General features: G+C 41.5%; 2 protein-coding genes across 2 annotated transcripts; both read left to right on the top strand.

Moving 5' to 3' along the window:
- The first annotated feature begins 7713 nt into the window (after positions 1–7713).
- On the top strand, positions 7714–8256 carry LOC141674425 (uncharacterized). The gene has a single exon (XM_074481132.1). It carries the CDS (start codon positions 7714–7716, stop codon positions 8254–8256), a length of 543 nt encoding a protein of 180 aa, XP_074337233.1.
- A 1887-nt stretch (positions 8257–10143) lies between these two features.
- LOC141674424 (uncharacterized) lies at positions 10144–12196 on the top strand. Its single transcript, XM_074481131.1, has 5 exons — positions 10144–10536; positions 10585–10985; positions 11179–11494; positions 11561–11743; positions 11846–12196. The coding sequence occupies exons 1-5, from the start codon at positions 10144–10146 to the stop codon at positions 12194–12196; spliced, it is 1644 nt and encodes a 547-aa protein (XP_074337232.1).
- Positions 12197–18863: the final 6667 nt, after the last annotated feature.

Below are 18863 nucleotides of genomic sequence, written 5' to 3'. Positions count from 1 at the left end.
TTTTTTATTCCGCATTTAATTCGATTATTCGGTATTGTTTGTATTCAACCCCCCTTCTACAAACACATTGGGACCCAACAAACTTCCAATTCCAACTTCTAAAATTCTATAGATAATTCTTCTGGTGTAGTCTCTATGTTCGTTCTCTCTCCTTTTTACTATCTCTTGCCACTACATTTGCTTTTTCTCATGAATTCATACTTCAAATTCTTATGATCCGTATAGATCTCACACCTTTCTCCATACATATCATGTTTCCCAATCTTTCAAAGCGAATATTATTACTGCTAGTTCCAGTTATGAGTAGGATACTTCTGCACATAAGGTTTTGGTTGTCTGGGTGCATATACAATAACTCTATTGTGCTGCATCAACACACATCCTACTCCCTTATAAGAAGCATCACTATAAATTACCAAATCTCCTTGATACCTTCAAAGTGATAAAACAGGTTTTGTAACCATTCTTTCATTTAACTCCACAAAACTTTCTTCACCCTTCTCCATTTCATATAAACTTCTTGCTTTTCCTAGTTAGCTTCGTCCGAGATATTGCAACTTTCAAGAAATCTTGCACAAATTTCCGATAGTAACCGGCCCATAGTAAAACTTCTTACTTTTATTGGTGTTTCTGGTCTCTTTTCATTCATAGTAACTTTAATTTCTGCTGAATCTCTTTTGATCTTCTCCACATTGACTATTTATGCTAAGAACTATATTTCATACAACTTTTTTCTTCTCCAACTTCCCAGTTATCGTTAAATGCTTTGCATGGTCCTCCGTTGACTTTAAGTGTTACACTACAGCTTATCCAGATATTCCTTAAAGATTCTGTTCATCAAGTTCAAATATTACTGGTATATTGGTTAATACAAATGACAATAACAGAACAATACTTAGTTCTGAAAATTATCTTTGATATATCCATATGTTAAATCTTCAATTGGTGAAATACCAAGTCTTAAATCAGTTTTATAAAAGTATTTGCTTCTTTCGTTTGATCAAACAAATCATTGGGTCAAGGTAACAGATATTTGCTCTTAATAGTAAATTTGTTGAGCTTTCGCTAGTCGACGCATAATCTCATACTTCCATCTTTCTTATTAATAATTAATACCGGTGCACCTTAGGGGATACACTGGGTCTAATCGCTTCTTCTTTTAACATCTCTTGTATCTGCTTTTCTAACTTCCTTATTTTAACTGGTGCCATTTTGTGTAAGGCCTTGGTCACTGGCTTCGTCTCAAGTGTTAAGTCAATCGCGAGCTTTATTACTCTATCTGGAGAACATTTTGGTAATTCGTCTGGAAATATATCTTGAAACTATAAAATTTTCAAATTCTGTTTACTCCTGACTTCTATCCATAACCACCATAGTGCTTACCTCTTGATCACCGTAACCTCTTAGCTTAAGTCATCGTTAACAAATTCTTTACCTTCTTTCATCTTCTGAACCTCACCACCTTTTCATTTGGCGTCCTCAGAACTATCTTTTCATTACGACGGTCTATCTGGACATCACGCTTAAATAGTTAACTGATTCCTTAGAATAATACCAAATCCTCACAAACTTATTGTCAGAAATCTCACTTTCACCATTGATTCTTATTTACTTAACAAATACACGTTCTTGAATTTTCTAGTCTTTTAATCAAAATCTTATCAATTCAACAGGGTAATTCCTCTTATCAACAAAACCTTGGGAGCTAAACAATCAAGTTGCTCTGACATCTTTCAATACTTTAACATATAAAGTATCCACGATAATCATTCACATCACCACATCCGTATTCTGAATAACATATTTCACAGGAAAATCGCAATTTCTCGTTCTCGGAGACGTATTCCTCATAGGAGTATATTCCCTTGACTCTTAGTGCATCCCTGACTAGGGCTAGTGATTTGCAATTCTCGTCATATGCCCTTGTTTGCTTTCCATGCGTGAGAGGTAGATGGAACTTTTCCCGCTTGGTCCATAATACGTTGATATCTGTTTGAAAAACTCTTGCAAAGAACGACAGTAGAACGAAACAACCAGAAGGATTCACAATTCAACAAAAATTAAGGTTGAAAAGAAAGAAGAAACAAGGAGTTGAATATAAATGAGACAACCACATTGGTACTTAAGATGGCCAGTCTTTCATACCATATGACATACAACACATGATTAGGTGGTGTCCCACCCGACTCTTCGTCATTCTGACAAAGTGTCTCACCATAACACTGTTTGTCCCAATCAGAAAGCAAAACTTGAGGGAAACAATTAAATTTGTAAGGAATGCAATATCCTCCTTTTCGATATCATCATAAGGAGTTTACTAAGAAAAGAAGTTCATACATTTTGAGGAATTAAAAAGGAATATACGCTGAAATGTCTTCGCAAATCAAGCATTATAATGAATTCTTACTTGTTAAGTCTTGCGTCTTTAACATCGCACTTACACGTATAATACTTTAACAATTCGATCATAATGGCATTCCTACCAGATAACTTCGAGTTTCCTCTTTTAATTTAATAAAACCACGAACCATTCAACATAACGATCCTTTTGTTAATAATATTATTCTTTTAGAGAGGTCTGGAAATCTTTCCAATCTTCTTCGATCACGCTCCGGCTTCTATTAAATCAATGAATTCTTCGAACTCTGATAGTCCTAGTGATTGAATGTATAGTTACTCCGTACGCTGATTCTGTTGTAAATTTTATCAAACAATATGTGCATCTTATTGTTAGGAATAATCAAATCCTTCATAATCGCGGGTTGCTTTATCCTCTGAATTAACAATACTAAGTCTGAAACAAATATCCTTCCAGATAATCCGGGTCTTCTAAAAAACAAGAAACTCAAGTAGTAACTTGACAACCAGTGTTTAAAACGTATTTTATATAAAAAGGCTGTTAGAAATTTTGTAAGGAAAAATCTTTTTCGAAAACTTGTTGAAATTTTGAAAATCATAAACCTGGTTGTCCTTACTATATGAGTTTGTTGTTGTCCTTCCTTTTTATAACAAGGTACCGAATTAAAGAAATGATCACATAAAGATCCATTTATTTCAATCTATCCTCTCTCTTTTATTGGGTCCATTTGCCTTTTTTAATCGATAAAAACTTCAGTTGTCGTTGCATGCTATCTTATTGATAGCTTCACATCAAGCTTTTATACTGGTAATACTCCCGTTATCCACTATACAATTGTTAAGTGGAACAAACTATCCAATAGTCAACAAGTCGACTAATGTTACATCATCTTGTTAAAATATATATCACATCATCATAACACCATTATCTAACTCAAAGAAATCTCCAGATCCATAATCTCCTCTAACTCTCTCTCTTCAACACTTATCTACTCCATTCCACAAGCTAGTCATGGATGGCCTAATCACTAATAGCTTCTCGTAACCTAGTGACAGCTATCTTCCGGAACACTTGAATTTTCTTTTGAAACTTCTTCTCACCTTTATTTGTTATCAATACTCACCATTACTGCAACTCCCGAATCCAACCTCATAGGTACAATTGCTTCATAGGACAAGTTCTAAACTGGGGGTATAGAACAGGGTGTAGGGTAAACTGAAGACATACACTCACAGCCGAATGTCTAGTAAAACAAGAATACACAGATGGAGGTTCTTAAATAGGTAGTCTCATATCAAGAGGTGGTGGAATAGCGTATAATAGCTTGAAGAGGTATAACTGTTACAACAGAAGGTAATACTATTAATATTGACGGAACAACAAGGGGCAATTCAAATCTGGGAAAAGATGACGATCCTCGAACGGAAGGCTCCAAACGATCAGATGATACCGGGAAATCAGAATCTGCCATTGCCGTTGTCTGGAAATCACATCGCAAGCTAAGAATCCCGAATCGCAACACAAACCGTGCCGGAGACCTACTATACAGTCCCACTCAACCTCACAATGTCTTATCTTTCTATTTCCTATTCCTAATCCTAACCCTCTACCCAATCCCGACAATCTAGGCTTGTTTCAGTGACTTATAACCTGTAGCTCTGATACCAACCTGTGGCGCCCTCCAAACCCGGGTCAGAAGTTTGGGGTCCACAATAAATACACAATATATAAACTTGTATAAGAAATACTATTTTCAATGACCCTGTTTCACATAACCACGGATCGCAACAGGTTAAAGTATGAAAACAAGCCACAATCTTAACCTTTATTACAACGTACCAAATCCCAACTAATTTAACTTACAATTGATAATAAAATCATTCTTACAATCTGACTACCTCTCTACCACATGAAGCTTCTGCTAGCTCAATCCAACTCAACTGGAACCTTAGCCCGCACTTTGGACTGAGGAACTTCACTATCATCCATATTCTTTTCAACTGTAAAATATATAAAAGAATCGCAAGGGTGAGCTAACTAGCTCAACAAGTCTTAATAGGGATAACTGAGGTTAAGCAATAATCAAATGGAATGATTCAGAGAAATCAAGTTTCTTTTTAACTAAGCATTATAATTGGATATTCATTTTAAGTTTTAAAAACCAAGGTTAGGCTGCTGATCAGTCACGCACTAACCCCGAGCGAAGCACACAACTCTGCTCTACGAACTGGATCCAAGACACACATTGGCCTAATTCGACCATGAATCTGGTCTGACCACGAATCTGATCCATATAAAGAAAACTATCCAATTCTAAAACAATTCAGTACAATAACAATGTAATTCAATAAGCAAGATCATAATCAACAGTGATAAAGCATTGGTAAAAAAACGTATTGCAATTCATTTGTATCGCAAGGGTATATCTGGGTATGTATAAGAAACGGTTTTTAGTTTGTAAAAGGATCAGGTATTAGACCAGTAATGATTTCTCAAGGTGTGGTACTTTGATGTTATAAAGAATGGTTGGAGTATAAAAGTTTCTGTGTCTTCAAACAATTCTCTTCCAGTGTTTGGTGTTTGGTAGTTACACATTTGGGGAGTAGTATCATATTTGTATGGATTGGTGTCTGAGGATCAATAAAGGACGGTTTATAAAGAATAAGGCTTCTGGCTCAAGATCAAGAAAAATCAGGGTTCAAGGTTAAATAGTTTAAAACACTTGCAATATTAAAACAAGAGTTATTTGAATAATAGCGACATGTTATGAAACAGTTCGAAAATATTTGCAATATATCTTGAAGAAAAGTTCAGAAGTACTTGCCTTACAGGGCTTTACAACTATTACTGATTAATTCTGAGCCGACTCTGTTGCTCAGACTTTAACGTCTAATCACTAGATCCCATTGGATTCGACTTTGATACTCAAGTTTTTCTGTTGAAACTCTATTGAGCTTGTTGACTGACTACCAGGTCATCTCTAGTCCATCGTCCATTTTCAAGTTCCCGATTATAACCTACAGGGTCGAAATACCCTACGTTAGACATCTAAGTATGCTTGACATATCCTCGATACCAATTTTACCCAACGATATTCAAACTCGAATCGTAATTATGTATATTATAATAACACACACAATAAGTAGGGTTCACAATCTCGAAAATCGGTTCGGTATTCATTTTCAGAAAATACGTATACTCGTCATTTTATGAAATTAGGGTTACTGAGTTTTGAACAGAACGTTCACCACAACATACAATCAAGTTCGTATAAGTATACGTATATATATTCACTTGATGTCCCGATATTACTCGATACGCTCCCGCATTTCCATAGTTGATTTCCTAGAAATCGGGCAGCGTCTTCTTTATTTATCGGACTACCCGTCGAAGCAATTCGACGCCACAACCACAAATTTCACAACAACAACTACTATAATAAATAACGATTCCAAAATTCCCAATCACCGATACAATTTAATAATCACAATCCATTCAATTATCCCATTACAATATATACTAATTGATTCGATCCAGAATAAAGATATAAAACTAATTTTATTTATTTTAAAAATTTTAGGACTCAGAAATAATCATCACATCCACCGTCAGCTCACGAATGTTCATTGCTGACGGTGGCGAATTTCGGAGGTACCCGATTCGGATGCCATTCACGAATTTCACCAATTAATTTGTAACTTTCGAAATATAATCCGAGTAATTACAGAAACTTATTCGAAATATCATATCAAATAATTCGAGTAAATATCTTAAATATTTACTTCGAATCTTTAGAAATTTTATCGAATAAGTCACCAAATTAACCACTCGAATTTCATCAGAAAATAATAAAAAGAATCAGCCATCAGAAACAATACACGGCCGCACGTGTATCAACAACACAAGGAACCGGAACCAGAAACGGAAAAAAACAAGAAGCCGGCCGGAAAAGAAGGCCAACAAGCAGTAACAACATCACCACACACTGAACCAATACAATCCATACCAGCCATAAATACATACATTGATATACGTATATATACATATACGCACACAAGTATAAAATGCATACATAGTGGCCAGGAAGGAAGAACAAGGCGGCACAACATCGCAATTACCGAAAATAGGCACAACAGGTAGCAACCGTCGAAGAGCAGGAAGGAGGAGAAGAGAGGAACAGAGATGAAGGATTAAGAGAAATTGATGTTCTCATTTGTTTTTTTTTTATTTTATTCCATTCTTATTCTGTATAATCTAGCTGCGACACGTAATACTTGATTGTATAGATTCATGCCACGCGTACTGCTAATTAACAGGAATTAAACACATATGTTTCCCCCCTTCTGGAAGCCCGGTTTTATCCCGCGCTTAATATTTATCAAACAAAGTTGTGCATAAAACAAATTTATAAAATTGCGAAGACAGTCTTAAAATTTTCTAAAAACCCCGAAACTAATAAATAAAATTTTCATAACTTTTAAAATATTTTTGAAGTGTAACTCGTATCCGCATTTCAAAATTAACGAACAGAGCTGCACCTAAAACAAATTCAGAAAATCATGAAAATAGTCCTAAAATATTACAAATATCCCGAAGTTTATAAAAATATAAATTTCATAATTTTAAAATAATTTCTGAAAGGCAGTTTATACCTACTTTTAACAATTAAACGAATCGACACGTTGGTGAAATTAATCCTGAAAATTTCCAAAATATTTTAAATTTTTTGAAATATTTCAAACTTAAATAAATATGAGTTTCATAAGTTTTTGAAGAATTCTGGAATTAAATACAGATTTTACAAGTAAATATAATCAGAAAATCACACAGGGTTAAATAATTGATGAAATATTGATTTCTAAATTTTATAAAATCTCAAAAATAAATATTGTAATTATAGAACCATAAAACAATTTTAAAGATATTCCAAATATTTATGCAATTAAATTTGCAGTAAATCCACTTTTGAAATTGAAAACAATTCAATACGACTCCATAATTAATCACGCGGACAACTCGGTACACCATAAATCACACATAGCGGTCAAAACTAATATACATATTTTATTTATTTAATAATTTCTATAATCACATATTTAAATAATTCAAAAATACACGAGTCGTTATACACGTGGCACGATACAGCTGATTGCAGACAATTGAAGGATGAAATCGAGACGTTGATAAGGCAAGGGAAGCTTACATAATGGGTTGTCAAGGAGGTTCGAAGGCACATAACTTATTATCATACCGTCCCTCGTCCACCCCCATAAGATAAATAGAGGGTACCTCGGGCCGGAAGCATTCATATTAATCTAGGCGGGTCTCACATTGGAGGAGACAGTCGAAAGGCGATGGACAGGTATGCCCGAGAAGCAAAGGACAAGCCCCTCACCAACATCAACCATATGAGCCAAAGGTCTCCAAAGCTCTTTGAAAGGGAGGCTGATGACATCGTGTTTAGGGAGAACGATGCCAAATGGGTGTATTACCCTCATACAGATGCCCTGGTTATAAAAATGAAGATTGGGACGGTGAATGTTCACCGAGCAATGGTGGATACCGGGAGCTCGGTTGACATTTTGACTTATGATGCCTACAAGAAGCTGGGATTGTTGGATAGAGAATTAACCTCGACAGGGGGATACCTATACGGGTTCACGGGGAACTCGATCGGAGTGAAAGGGACAATTCGGCTCCCGGTGACCATAGGAGAAGAGCCATATGTGGCCACCCAGATCGCTATGTTCACGGTTGTAGATCAGCCTTGTGCCTATAATGTTATAGTGGGTAGACCCCTTATGAGGGCAATGAGGATGGTGACCTCGATCCATCACATGACGGTAAAATTCCCAACCCCCCACGAGGGTAGGCTTCTTGAAGAGCTATCAATATGAATCGAGGGTCTGCTACAACCAGGCACTCAGGGCGGCCGAGTCAGAAAATGCATCAAAGGAGATGGTCCAACCGGGTGAAGATTATGTCCTCATGGAAGAGGAAGAGGGCAGGAAGAGAGTACGTCCTGAGTGACACGAGACTTGTAACCTGATTTCAATCGAGGAGTTTCCCGAGAACTATTTTGAGCACACGGGGATTCATGTGGAACCACGCCCAGGGGCCTTGCTGATGAAAGCCTCTCAGCCCATCATGTTGATATAAGAAGGGATTGTGGAAGAGGCAAGTGATGAAGAAGAGAGCCCAGAACAAATCGCTGCAAGACTCAGGAAAGGAAAATGGGAACGCGAAGAAATGAAAACAACTATGGATCTGCCCAACGGAATCACTCGCATTGTCACTACGACCTCTGAATGCTTGATAATTCTAGCCCGAGCTCACCGGCCTGAGCTCGAGGATACGGAAGGCTTAACAATCACGGAAGTGGGAGAATCTAGTGAGACTCGAGCAGACTTAGACCCGAGAATGCCCCCAATGATTGAGAGGGCTGAGGCCGCAGAGGACACAATCCTGATCCTAGTAGACCCAAATGATCCCTCAAAGGTACTCAGAATAGGCTCTAACTTAAGTCCTGACTTGAGGAAGGATCTAGCCCGCTTTCTGAAGAGAAATTTGAATGTCTTTGCACGGTCACACTTTGATATGATAGGGATTGTCCCGAATGGCATGTGCCACCGGCTCAACTTGGACCCGAAAAAGAAGGGGGTTAGACAGAAGAGACGGCCGATTAGTGGAGAGAGGGCAGAGGCCCTCAGAGAAGAAGCAGATAGACTAATAGAGGCAGGGCTTGTAAGGGAAGCCTTCTACCCCATCTGGCTGGCCAACCCTGTGCTTGTCAAAAAGCCCAATGGCAAATGGAGGACATGTGTGGACTTCACCGACCTGAACAAAGCTTGCCCGAATGATAGTTTTCCTCTACCCCGAATCGACCAGCTGGTTGACTCTGCAGCTGGGCACACACTACTTAGATTTATGGATGCTTATTCGGGATATAACCAAATTCCAATGTATGGGCCAGATCAGGAGCACACCTCATTTATCACTGATTAGGGCCTCTATTGTTATATCGGGATGCCTATTAGGCTCCTTAATGCGGGGGCAACCTATGAAAGGCTGGTGAACAAGATGTTCAAACATCAGTTGGGGAAGACCATGGAGGCCTATGTAGATGACATGCTTGTGAAGTCAAAGGAAGCAAAGGACCATGCCCGTCACCTTTCAGATATGTTCCAGATCCTAAGGGAGTACAGGATGAAGCTCAACCCACAGAAATGTGTGTTCGGGGTCGAGTCAGGGAAGTTTTTGGGATTTATCATCAACCATAGGGGCATTGAGGCCAACCCCGCCAAGATACGAGCCCTACTCGAGATGAGATTCCCCCGACGGGTGAAGGACATCCAAAGCTTAACGGGGCGAGTGGCTGCCTTAAACCGCTTCGTCTCAAAGTCCTCCGACAAATGCCAGGAGTTCTTCAAAGCGATTAAATGAGTGGGGTGGAATTTTGAGTGGACATAAAAGTGTGAAGGATCCTTTCAGAACATAAAGAAGCATCTCAACAGCCATCCAATGTTGTCCAATCCAAATGAAGGAGAGACTTTGTTCCTATACTTGGCCATCTCTGAATTTGCAGTAAGTGCAGTATTGGTTCGAGAGGAGGATTGTATCCAGCTTCCGGTATATTATATGAGTAAAAGGCTGGCTGACGTGGAGACTCGGTACACGAGCCTCGAGAAATTAGCATATCTCTGATGCTGGCCTCCCGAAAGCTCATGCCCTACTTTCAGGCGCACAGGGTAGAAGTGCGAACCTCCTACTCCCTCAGGCAAGTAATGCACAAACCGGAGTCTTCTTGTCGAATGCTGAAGTGGACGGTTGAGCTCGGCCAATTCGAGGGGGATTATAAGCCAAGGACCGCAATCAAAGGCCAAGCCCTGGCCGATTTTATGCTAGAATTTCCTACACATCAAGAAGTAGAGTCGGGAGCCCTTATTGTCATACCTAGCATAGAAGAGGTCCGGATGGAAAGCCAAAATAGTGCCCCATGGTGGAGCCTATTTGTGGATGGAGCCTCTAAAGGGGATGGCACAGGAGCTGGAATTGAGTTAATCAGCCTGGAGGCGCACAGGATCAGATGCGCGATCCATCTGACCTTTCATGCAACCAACAATGATGCTGAATATGAGGCCCTGATCAACGGTCCCAAGTTAGCTTTGAAAATGAAGGTGGAGAATTTTAATGTGTTTAGTGACTCCATGATTGTGGTATATTAGATAAACGGGGGGTATCAAGCTAAGGGGCCGAGAACAGAGCTTTACCTGAAGTGTGCGCAGAGGATAATCGCGAGGTTCAACGAAGTGAGGCTGGAACTAATCCCGCGCGGGCAGAATGAAGGCGCGGACGAGCTAGCAAAGCTCGGCTCATGCCGCGAGACCACTCTGCAAGGGGTCGTGCCGCTTGATATACAGAGGCAGCCTAGTGTGCCCGAGCACGAGGTGAGCGGCCTCAGTGATAACCTCGACCCCACATGGATGACCCCTATCTTAGCCTACATAAAAGAAGGTTCACTCCTGGACGAAAAGAATGAGGCAAGGAGGATAAGATACAAAGCAGCCCGCTATGTGTTATACGATGGGGTCCTATATAGAAGAGGGTTCAGTGTGCCCCTTCTCAAGTGTATAGATGGGGATGAATGCAATTATATCCTAAGGGAAGTACACGAGGACATTTGTGGCAATCACTCGGGGGGTAGCTCTCTTGCTCAGAAAATCCTCCGTCAAGGCAACTATTGGCCAACGATGAAAAAAGATGCCTTTGAATTCTCCCGAGCCTGTGATAAGCTAGTGATATGCCAATTACTGTAACAGCCTCGTGGCTCCCTTCACATCCCTCATGAGCCCTTGGCCCTTCGCTATGTGGGGAATTGATCTGATTGAAGAACTCCCGAAGGCCAAGGGAGGAGTCAAATATGCGGTTGTTTCGGTAGATTACTTCACTAAGTGGGCAGAGGCCGAGCCTCTAGCCACTATCACGACAAAAAAGCTCAAAGAATTTGTGCACAAGACTATTGTGTGTCGCTATGGCATCCCTTACAAGTTGATATCTAACAACGGGAAACAGTTCGATATCAAGGAAATGCGAGAATTTTGTGAGCAGCTAGGTATTCAGAAGAGTTTTAGTGCAGTTTGCCACCCCCAAAGCAACGGGCAGACGAAGGCTGTTAATAAAATCATTAAGAACACCTTAAAGGCAAAGCTTGAAGAGAAGAAAGGGACATGGTCAGAGGAGCTCTCCCAGGTCCTGTGGTCTTATAACACGACTCCCCGAACTATAACTGGAGAGACCCCTTTTTCTCTGGTATATGGGTGTGAAGCTATGGTGCCCGTTGAGGTAGGGGTAGGATCTTTTCAGAGGGACAACTATGACTCAGAGGCAAATGAAGTCAACCATCGACTCTATTTGGAGGGACAACTATGACTCAGAGGCAAATAAAGTCAACCATCGACTCTATTTTCAGGGGTAGGATCTTTTCAGAGGGACAACTATGACTCAGAGGCAAATGAAGTCAACCATAGACTCTATTTGGATATGATTCAAGAAACTCGGGAAGATGCTCAGATCAGGATAGCAGCATATCAACAGAGGACAGCTAGGCACTACAACAGTAAGGTTCGAGCCCGGACTTTTAAGGTGGGAGATTTGGTTCTGCGTTGGGTGATGCCAAACACCAAGGTGATGAGGCACGAAGTCTTTGGGGAAAATTGGGAAGGCCCCTACCAGATAAAATCAGTGCTCAGGGAAGGAACCTACCACCTCAATGATATGCAAGACAAGTTGATCCCGAGATCTAGGAACGCGGAACACCTCCGCAAGTATTATCAGTAATATTATTTCTCCTCAGACTTAGTATTATTTTAAAATATTCCTAAGTCTCGGGGGTAGTGCCATATAAGTACCTCCCTGAGACCACAAGCATGTACTCCTTTCACTTTCCATTATCTATGAATAAATGATTAATATCTATTTGTGCCCTTGATATTTTAACTCATGTTAATAGATTAAAATACCTAGCAGGGGAGCCCATCCTTAGGAGCCCATGCGAGGACAAAATAGTTATTTTATTAACATGTTAAAAATATAAGTCAAGCTGGGCCCCGACCCGCTTCATAACAATCTATGAAACAAGCTGGGCCTCGGCCCGCTTGGGAAAATAATAAGCACAAAGCAGATTAAAGATGAAGGTAGGGAGAGGTGACCACAAACTAACTTAAAAAGTTAAGGATAGCCGCGATGCGAGCCCATATCAAGGCGAGCCGGGCAGACCAGCCCGTTGTCATGCGTACATGGCCCGGGGTCGTATTATGCTAGAAGAAGATACAGGAACAAGATGCGAGCCCCTAGGCCCGGCCCGCTAATGCGAGTACACCTACAACATTTGTGAGTTAGTAATGATGCGAGCCTGCTTTACTTAAATTATCACTGATTTTTACCTAATTGAACATGAATGCAAGCTGATGAGCTCGGCTCGCTGTGAAGGTGTAATACCCGTCATACGCGGTCAGGGCTATGATAGCTTTTGGTCAGTAGGGGCTTGGTAAGTTTACACAAAATAAAGAAAATCAGCTAGCACAATAAAGACATACGTGGGCTCAAAAGACTTGATATTTTATACAAGCAAGTTGCAAATAAGTTATGCCCCAAGGCATAATACTTCAAATACATACGCGAGGCAAGAAGGGTGCCCGCCTACCCATTCAAAAGTCTATTTTCAAAAATAAAATTACACTAAGGCTTATCAGCCTCTGCCTTCCTACGAACTTCATAATCCGCGACCCGGGCCTGCTCAGCTACGAGCCAAGCCTCCTCAGCAATCTGAGTGTCCCGTTCCATCTCCGGCTTTAGCTTCTCAGCGTGCCTAGCTGTGCCCGCACCCAGAGCTGACCAATTAAAATCAGGAACCTTACTGATGAAGATTTTCATGAAGTTCCTGGCCCCAAGTTCCTAGCATCAGCGAGGGCGGCCTCGCGGCCACGGTCAGGAAAGAAACTGACCCCTCCAGCTCGAGCACCCTCTCCTCGATGTTATCCTTCTCCTTCTTCCACGCCTCAGCGGTCAGGTCATGAGCCTCCTTCTGCTCCCTTAAAGCCTTCTCGTGAGCAGCATTCAAGTCGAGCATCTTTTGATTATAATTATTCACAAGTGTGACTTTCTCCTGCCCGTGCTCGGCGACCCTGCTCTGAAGATACTTGACCTTAAAGTCGAGTTTTATATTGGTCTGGCTGAGGGCTCACATTTCTCGAGCCTTGGACAGCTGACGGTAATACACCTCAGCTGCGGCCCGGGTCAGTGCGTCCTGGTTGGCCTCGAGAGAAGAAGAGGACCAATTATTCATATCCTGGTCGCTGATGTGAGCTTGAGCGAGCCGACCAAATGTGGTCGCGACCGTATTGACAGAAGAAGAAGTGGGGAGAGGGGCATCAGATAGAGTAGCCTTTTTCGGGTCTGGCTCGACGGCTTTTCCCTCTTTGTGGCCTCTATGCCTTTTCAGCCGAGGAGAAGGCCCTGAGCCCCTGAGATGCCCAGTCAGAGTAGTCATGCGGGGCTGGAGGGTTAGCCTGAGAGCGAGCCGCTGTGGTCGCAGCCGCGGGCTAAACTTGGCCCAAGGTCGCGGCTTGCTCAGCCTCTTCCACAAAGGGGATAGGGGAGATGACCATTTCTGAAAAAAAAATAATAAAGTAATGTATAAGTCACAACGAGATGTAATGGAAAAAAGGGATGCGAGCTGATAATAAATGCAGAGAATTAAAGTGCAATGTGAAGTGAGATGCATACGGGAAATGTAAACATGCGAGCACACGAGCTCGCACATGCGAGCAGACAGGCTCGCACAAGCGGACCCGATATTTTTACCCTTTCTGGCCCTCTTCTTAGATTTCTTCTTTTGAGGAGTCAGCCTCGCTCCTTCCTTCAAAAACCCACACGCGACCAGGTTCGAGGTCATTATGAGTTTTCGAATATCCCTGTCCGCCTTAGGAAGATCTAGAAGGCTGTCCGCATTTATTTTTTCTTGTCCCACAAGGACAGTGCGAGGCGGGGTGGCTGGAGATGAGTAAAAAATATTTTTTGTTAAAAGAAAGAACTATGGTAGAAAAGACAAGAGCGGCCAGGGAAGACTTACATTGATTGTAATAAAAGTGGGTCTGGACTCGAGGCACCTCGTGGATATAGAAATAAGGGCTCTTCCACTTCCCTGAGTTGCTCGGCCCGTTGTGGACGAGGTTCTTTTTATTGAAACACGGCCAGACTGAAAGGTAGAAATACCCGAAGTCGTTGGGAGAATGCTTTAAATTGAGGAAGTAGCCCAGTTGCCTCGCAGTTAGAGGAGGAAACTTGTATTTATTGTACATGATGTACAATGCGAGGGAGGCCCGGTACCCATTTGGGTTGATCTGAAGAGGTGCGAGCTGGTAGTACTCGCAAACATCCTTGATGAATGGGTGAAGGGGGGAGGAGATTCCTAGCCTTAGTAAGAAGGTGGACAAGACCATGCGAGGCACCCTGCCTCCATTTTCCGGATGGTTGAACCTATAACATCTCATGTGAGGCAAGGGAAAAATAACATGGCCCTCGAGCTGGAACTGCTCGATGTGCTCGGCCAAGTGTTTCTGAATAAGCGAGGTGGGAAGGTCGTGAAAAGAGAGCACCTTTACCTCCTCGGATGCAGTTGAGCTCTCCTCCCCATCAGGGATGATCTTCTTCTTAAAAATAATTTCACCCTCGAGCTCGGGCTGGGCAGGAGGCATATAAGGATCAGGAGAGGCCGCAGGGACATAGTTATAATTGCAGATCTTATACTGACTAGTATTACCTGCCACATCCTCGCTTTGAGGGGAGTCATAAGACCAATGCAAGCCGTCTTCCTCACCCCCGAGCCCCAAGATAGGATATTATGCGGCTACAAGCTCATTCCCTTTCTTGGTGTCATTATAGGCACTCCCCAGGTCGCTGTCAGTAGACTCCGAGTCGACCTGAATGGGGTCAAGGTCATTGGCTGCAACTTGCCTAAGGCGGGTCGCCTTCTCTTCAACCATTTCTCTTAAAATCTCCTCATCTCGTTCTTTGTCCAAAGGTGCGGGCTCGCGGTTTAAGAGCTCTTCCACCCCAAGGGAAGCTGGTATGTTGGAGAGGTCCACGGGCCTGTTTCTCCGATCATAAATATTCTTCTCACTGGTGTAATCTTCAGGGTTAGGGTCGAGGTGAATATCCAGCGAGTCGGAGCCAGCTGCTCGCATTGAGTTCTCAACTCTAGCAATGTTCAGGGCCCCTTGAGCGGTGATAGCAGAGCCAGAGGAAATAGGTTGGCTGAGAAGGCCAGAGAGTGAAGTCAGCTCACGTTGGAAGTCCTTTGAACCTCGCTGCTCGGGTGGATATTAATTTAATGGAGACGGAGTGGCTGAAGAGCGAACCGTGCTGGCAGAGAAGCGAACCGGGCTCGAGGAAGAGCGAGACGATCCGTAAGAGCGGGCTGAAGACGCACTCGACATCTGTGAAAGATGGTGAGAATTAGTGTGTGGCCCTAAAAATAAAACAAAAATAAGTATGGGATCGCACCTAAGTGTCCTCACATCTCATACGGGATCGCACCTAGGTATCTAAGAGAGCAGACGGACTCGCATCACATGTCGTGATTGTGTGTGGGCTCGCATCGAATAGGTGGTGTGTGCTCGCATGGTGCGTATGAACAAGCATAAATGAATATGGATGATTAAGGATCAAAGGGGTACCTGTGGGCGAAGTGTAGGATGATCCTGATGAATCTGTTCCCGGAGAATATCGCCGTCGGTAGACGGTTCTTGTGGAGATGATGATTTTCGCCGTGGTAGATCCTTGAACAAAACGGGCAGCAATTCGAGAAGTGTTCTTGGAAATGTGAGAAATGAAGTGAGGTTCACACATATTTATAGGGGGTAGGAGAGAGAAAGTCAGAAGGCCACGTGTCACCATCTCAGAAGATGACACACATCCCTATGCCAACTGTCCTACAGCTGTCACTCTTGGCTGATAAAGGAACATGCGAGGCTGGATGGTGCCTCGTGGGTTCGCACCTGCTGGGCAATGAAAAGATAATGATTGAAAAAATTCTTAGCCTCAAGGTGCGACCAGGAATTTTGGGGTAGTTGTTATGCCCGCTTTCGGTTATGGCCCTAAACAGGTCCCCATGGGTGCATTGAATAGCTGGACCCTCATGTGTGGGCTAGAATCATGGATTAATGTGACTTGGGCCAGCACATGCGGGCTGGACTCAAGACATGCGAGCTGGTCTTACACGTGTAAGGTAGGCTCACACTTGCCATCTGGGCTCTCATACGCGAGGTGGGTTTAGATGTCCACACGCGAGGTGGGCTCAGGTGTCCATACGCGAGGTGGGCTTAGGTGCCTTCACACGAGATGGGTTCGGGCGACTTCACGCGAGTTGGGCTGGTTGCCCACACGCGGGCTGGGCCCATGAGCCCACATCTTATGAAAACAAAGGTAACATTGTATTTATTAATCAAGAAGGAAGGCGGTGCGGGCCGAGGTGACCAGGCCGGCCCGCATCAAAGGACTTTGTGTGTAACATGGAAAGTGACTCATAGATGACTGAGTTGCTCGTAGATTTCGAGGCTGACACGGGTTATTCCTACAATTACGGGAAGAAATGCGGAGATGTCGCGAGATTGTAGGAAGCGTGTGGAGCCGGTCGAGATTTACGTGATTAATTGGCTGAAAGCCTGACTTTATCATGGGCTTGGGCTGTGCGGGTTGGAGAACCCTAACCCTAGCCTATGTGACTTGTTCCCCAAGAAATATGTGAGGCTTGATCCCTATAAATAGGGTACGTAGGCACTTATATAAGACATGAGTCGACACTTGATATAGAATAACAAACCCTATTCTTTCTTAAGGAGTCAACATACAAACTCAGCCACCACCATACATAACCTTCCTCCGCCTTCAAACACCATCCTTGATCATTTTTCCGCCAATCAACCTCCACAACACTGTTATACACGAAATTTTTCATGTAACACTTATAAATAAGGTATATCATGGATGTTCGAGTGTTAAGTCACTAGTAGAATATTGTTGGGACACTCAATCATTCAAAATGTCTCAAAATTTAATTTAGAACAACAATTTAAGATATTTTTCGATTTGCTCTTAGTCAAAGAAGATGGATAGGAACTTTTATGCTTAGTAATAAAGGATCATTTTTCTCCTCCAACTGGCCAAACTTGGCCGCTATGGTACTGAGCTGACACATTCGGAAATGAATCATTCTCTTTTACAATATAGACCGTGTCATAGAAATATGCAATTGTGCCGTTGACATTTTTACAAGAACATGGTACCAGTACTACGTAGTCTTGTTTGTTTCCATTTGTGATATTGAATACATCTGATGCATTCACGGAATAATAAACCGCATTTTGTTCTTTTTGAAGATCATAGCTATGGTAAAATATGGAAGTACATGTCTGGCGTTCGTTTGATGAGCAATTTAACGGGTTCAGGGCAGCAACTGACCATTGGAAGTAGAAGTTGCAAATCTCATGCACAATGGTGAAGGGAGGATCAAGAAAAGTACAAAGAGAATCCAAGAAGTTTCGGACCCTGTTCGGCAAGTTTGAAATAGCTGTTGTTTTGACTATCTAATTAAATTTAACTGTTTTAAATAAAATTATTTGGTAAATAAATGTTTTAATTAACTTTTTGTATTATTTACTTGAAGAAACTCCTCAAGTAACTTAATTTTTCAAAATTAGCTTTTAGGGACCTAAAAATTATTACAAAAAGCTAACTAGCAAATATTAGAGATTTCATTTTATCAAACCTCTAATTTAATTCAAAAAGCTATTTTGATATCCAAAAAACTAACTTTCAAACACGGCATTATATGTGATGCAAGTACAATGCTCTCGTCTTGTTTTTCTTGTTCTATACTAATATCTAATACTTGTTGATCATTTGTTGTATTGATCGTCATTCGTCAATGTATGTTTACGAATCTTAAACATGTGCGTACTGTAATTTAAACATGTGCGTACTGTAATTGTTATATACCTTCATCATTTTTGTTAAAAGATCAAGATTAATTTGTATATAATTGAAACTGTATCGGAAAATGTTGAAGTAAGGAAACCTACCAGTTTCTCAATAATTTATTTCCATTTCGAAAAGGGAGGAAACACATCCATCTTCAAGAAACAAAATGAGATGAGAACAATTCCCGGATGCTCAAGGAGAAATTTATTAGCCAAACCCAAGCTATAACTGCGAAAATTAGAACCTAAATACAAGACAGCTTTAAATTTATATTTCAGAATATTTAAGAAATATATTACGAACCAATTTAACCCAAAATGTTACCATAAAGAAAACAAAAAATCTTTTAACCTTACCAATAGCATAATATAGGATGAAAACATTAGGGAAATAATATGCATGTTATGTTTAGTATCAAGGCATTCTTGTGATGCCTAATCCTGCAAAATAGTCCACATATAATTCA

This window comes from Apium graveolens, chromosome 7 (assembly GCF_009905375.1).
Source record: "Apium graveolens cultivar Ventura chromosome 7, ASM990537v1, whole genome shotgun sequence".
In the NCBI taxonomy this organism is placed as follows: Eukaryota; Viridiplantae; Streptophyta; class Magnoliopsida; order Apiales; family Apiaceae; genus Apium; species Apium graveolens.
Note: the sequence above shows the minus strand (reverse complement) of the source record. Positions and strands in the feature narration are given on the sequence as shown.

What these genes read in the sequence shown, in the direction of transcription:
- LOC141674425 (XM_074481132.1), top strand. Translation starts at nt 7,714, where the DNA reads ATGGACAGGTATGCCCGAGAAGCAAAGGACAAGCCCCTCACCAACATC.
- LOC141674424 (XM_074481131.1), top strand. Translation starts at nt 10,144, where the DNA reads ATGCACAAACCGGAGTCTTCTTGTCGAATGCTGAAGTGGACGGTTGAG. An exon ending in TTCAGTGTGCCCCTTCTCAA is followed by an intron (nt 10,986 to 11,178) that starts GTGTATAGATGG and finishes TTACTGTAACAG; the next exon opens with CCTCGTGGCTCCCTTCACAT. An exon ending in GGGACAACTATGACTCAGAG is followed by an intron (nt 11,744 to 11,845) that starts GCAAATGAAGTC and finishes GGATCTTTTCAG; the next exon opens with AGGGACAACTATGACTCAGA.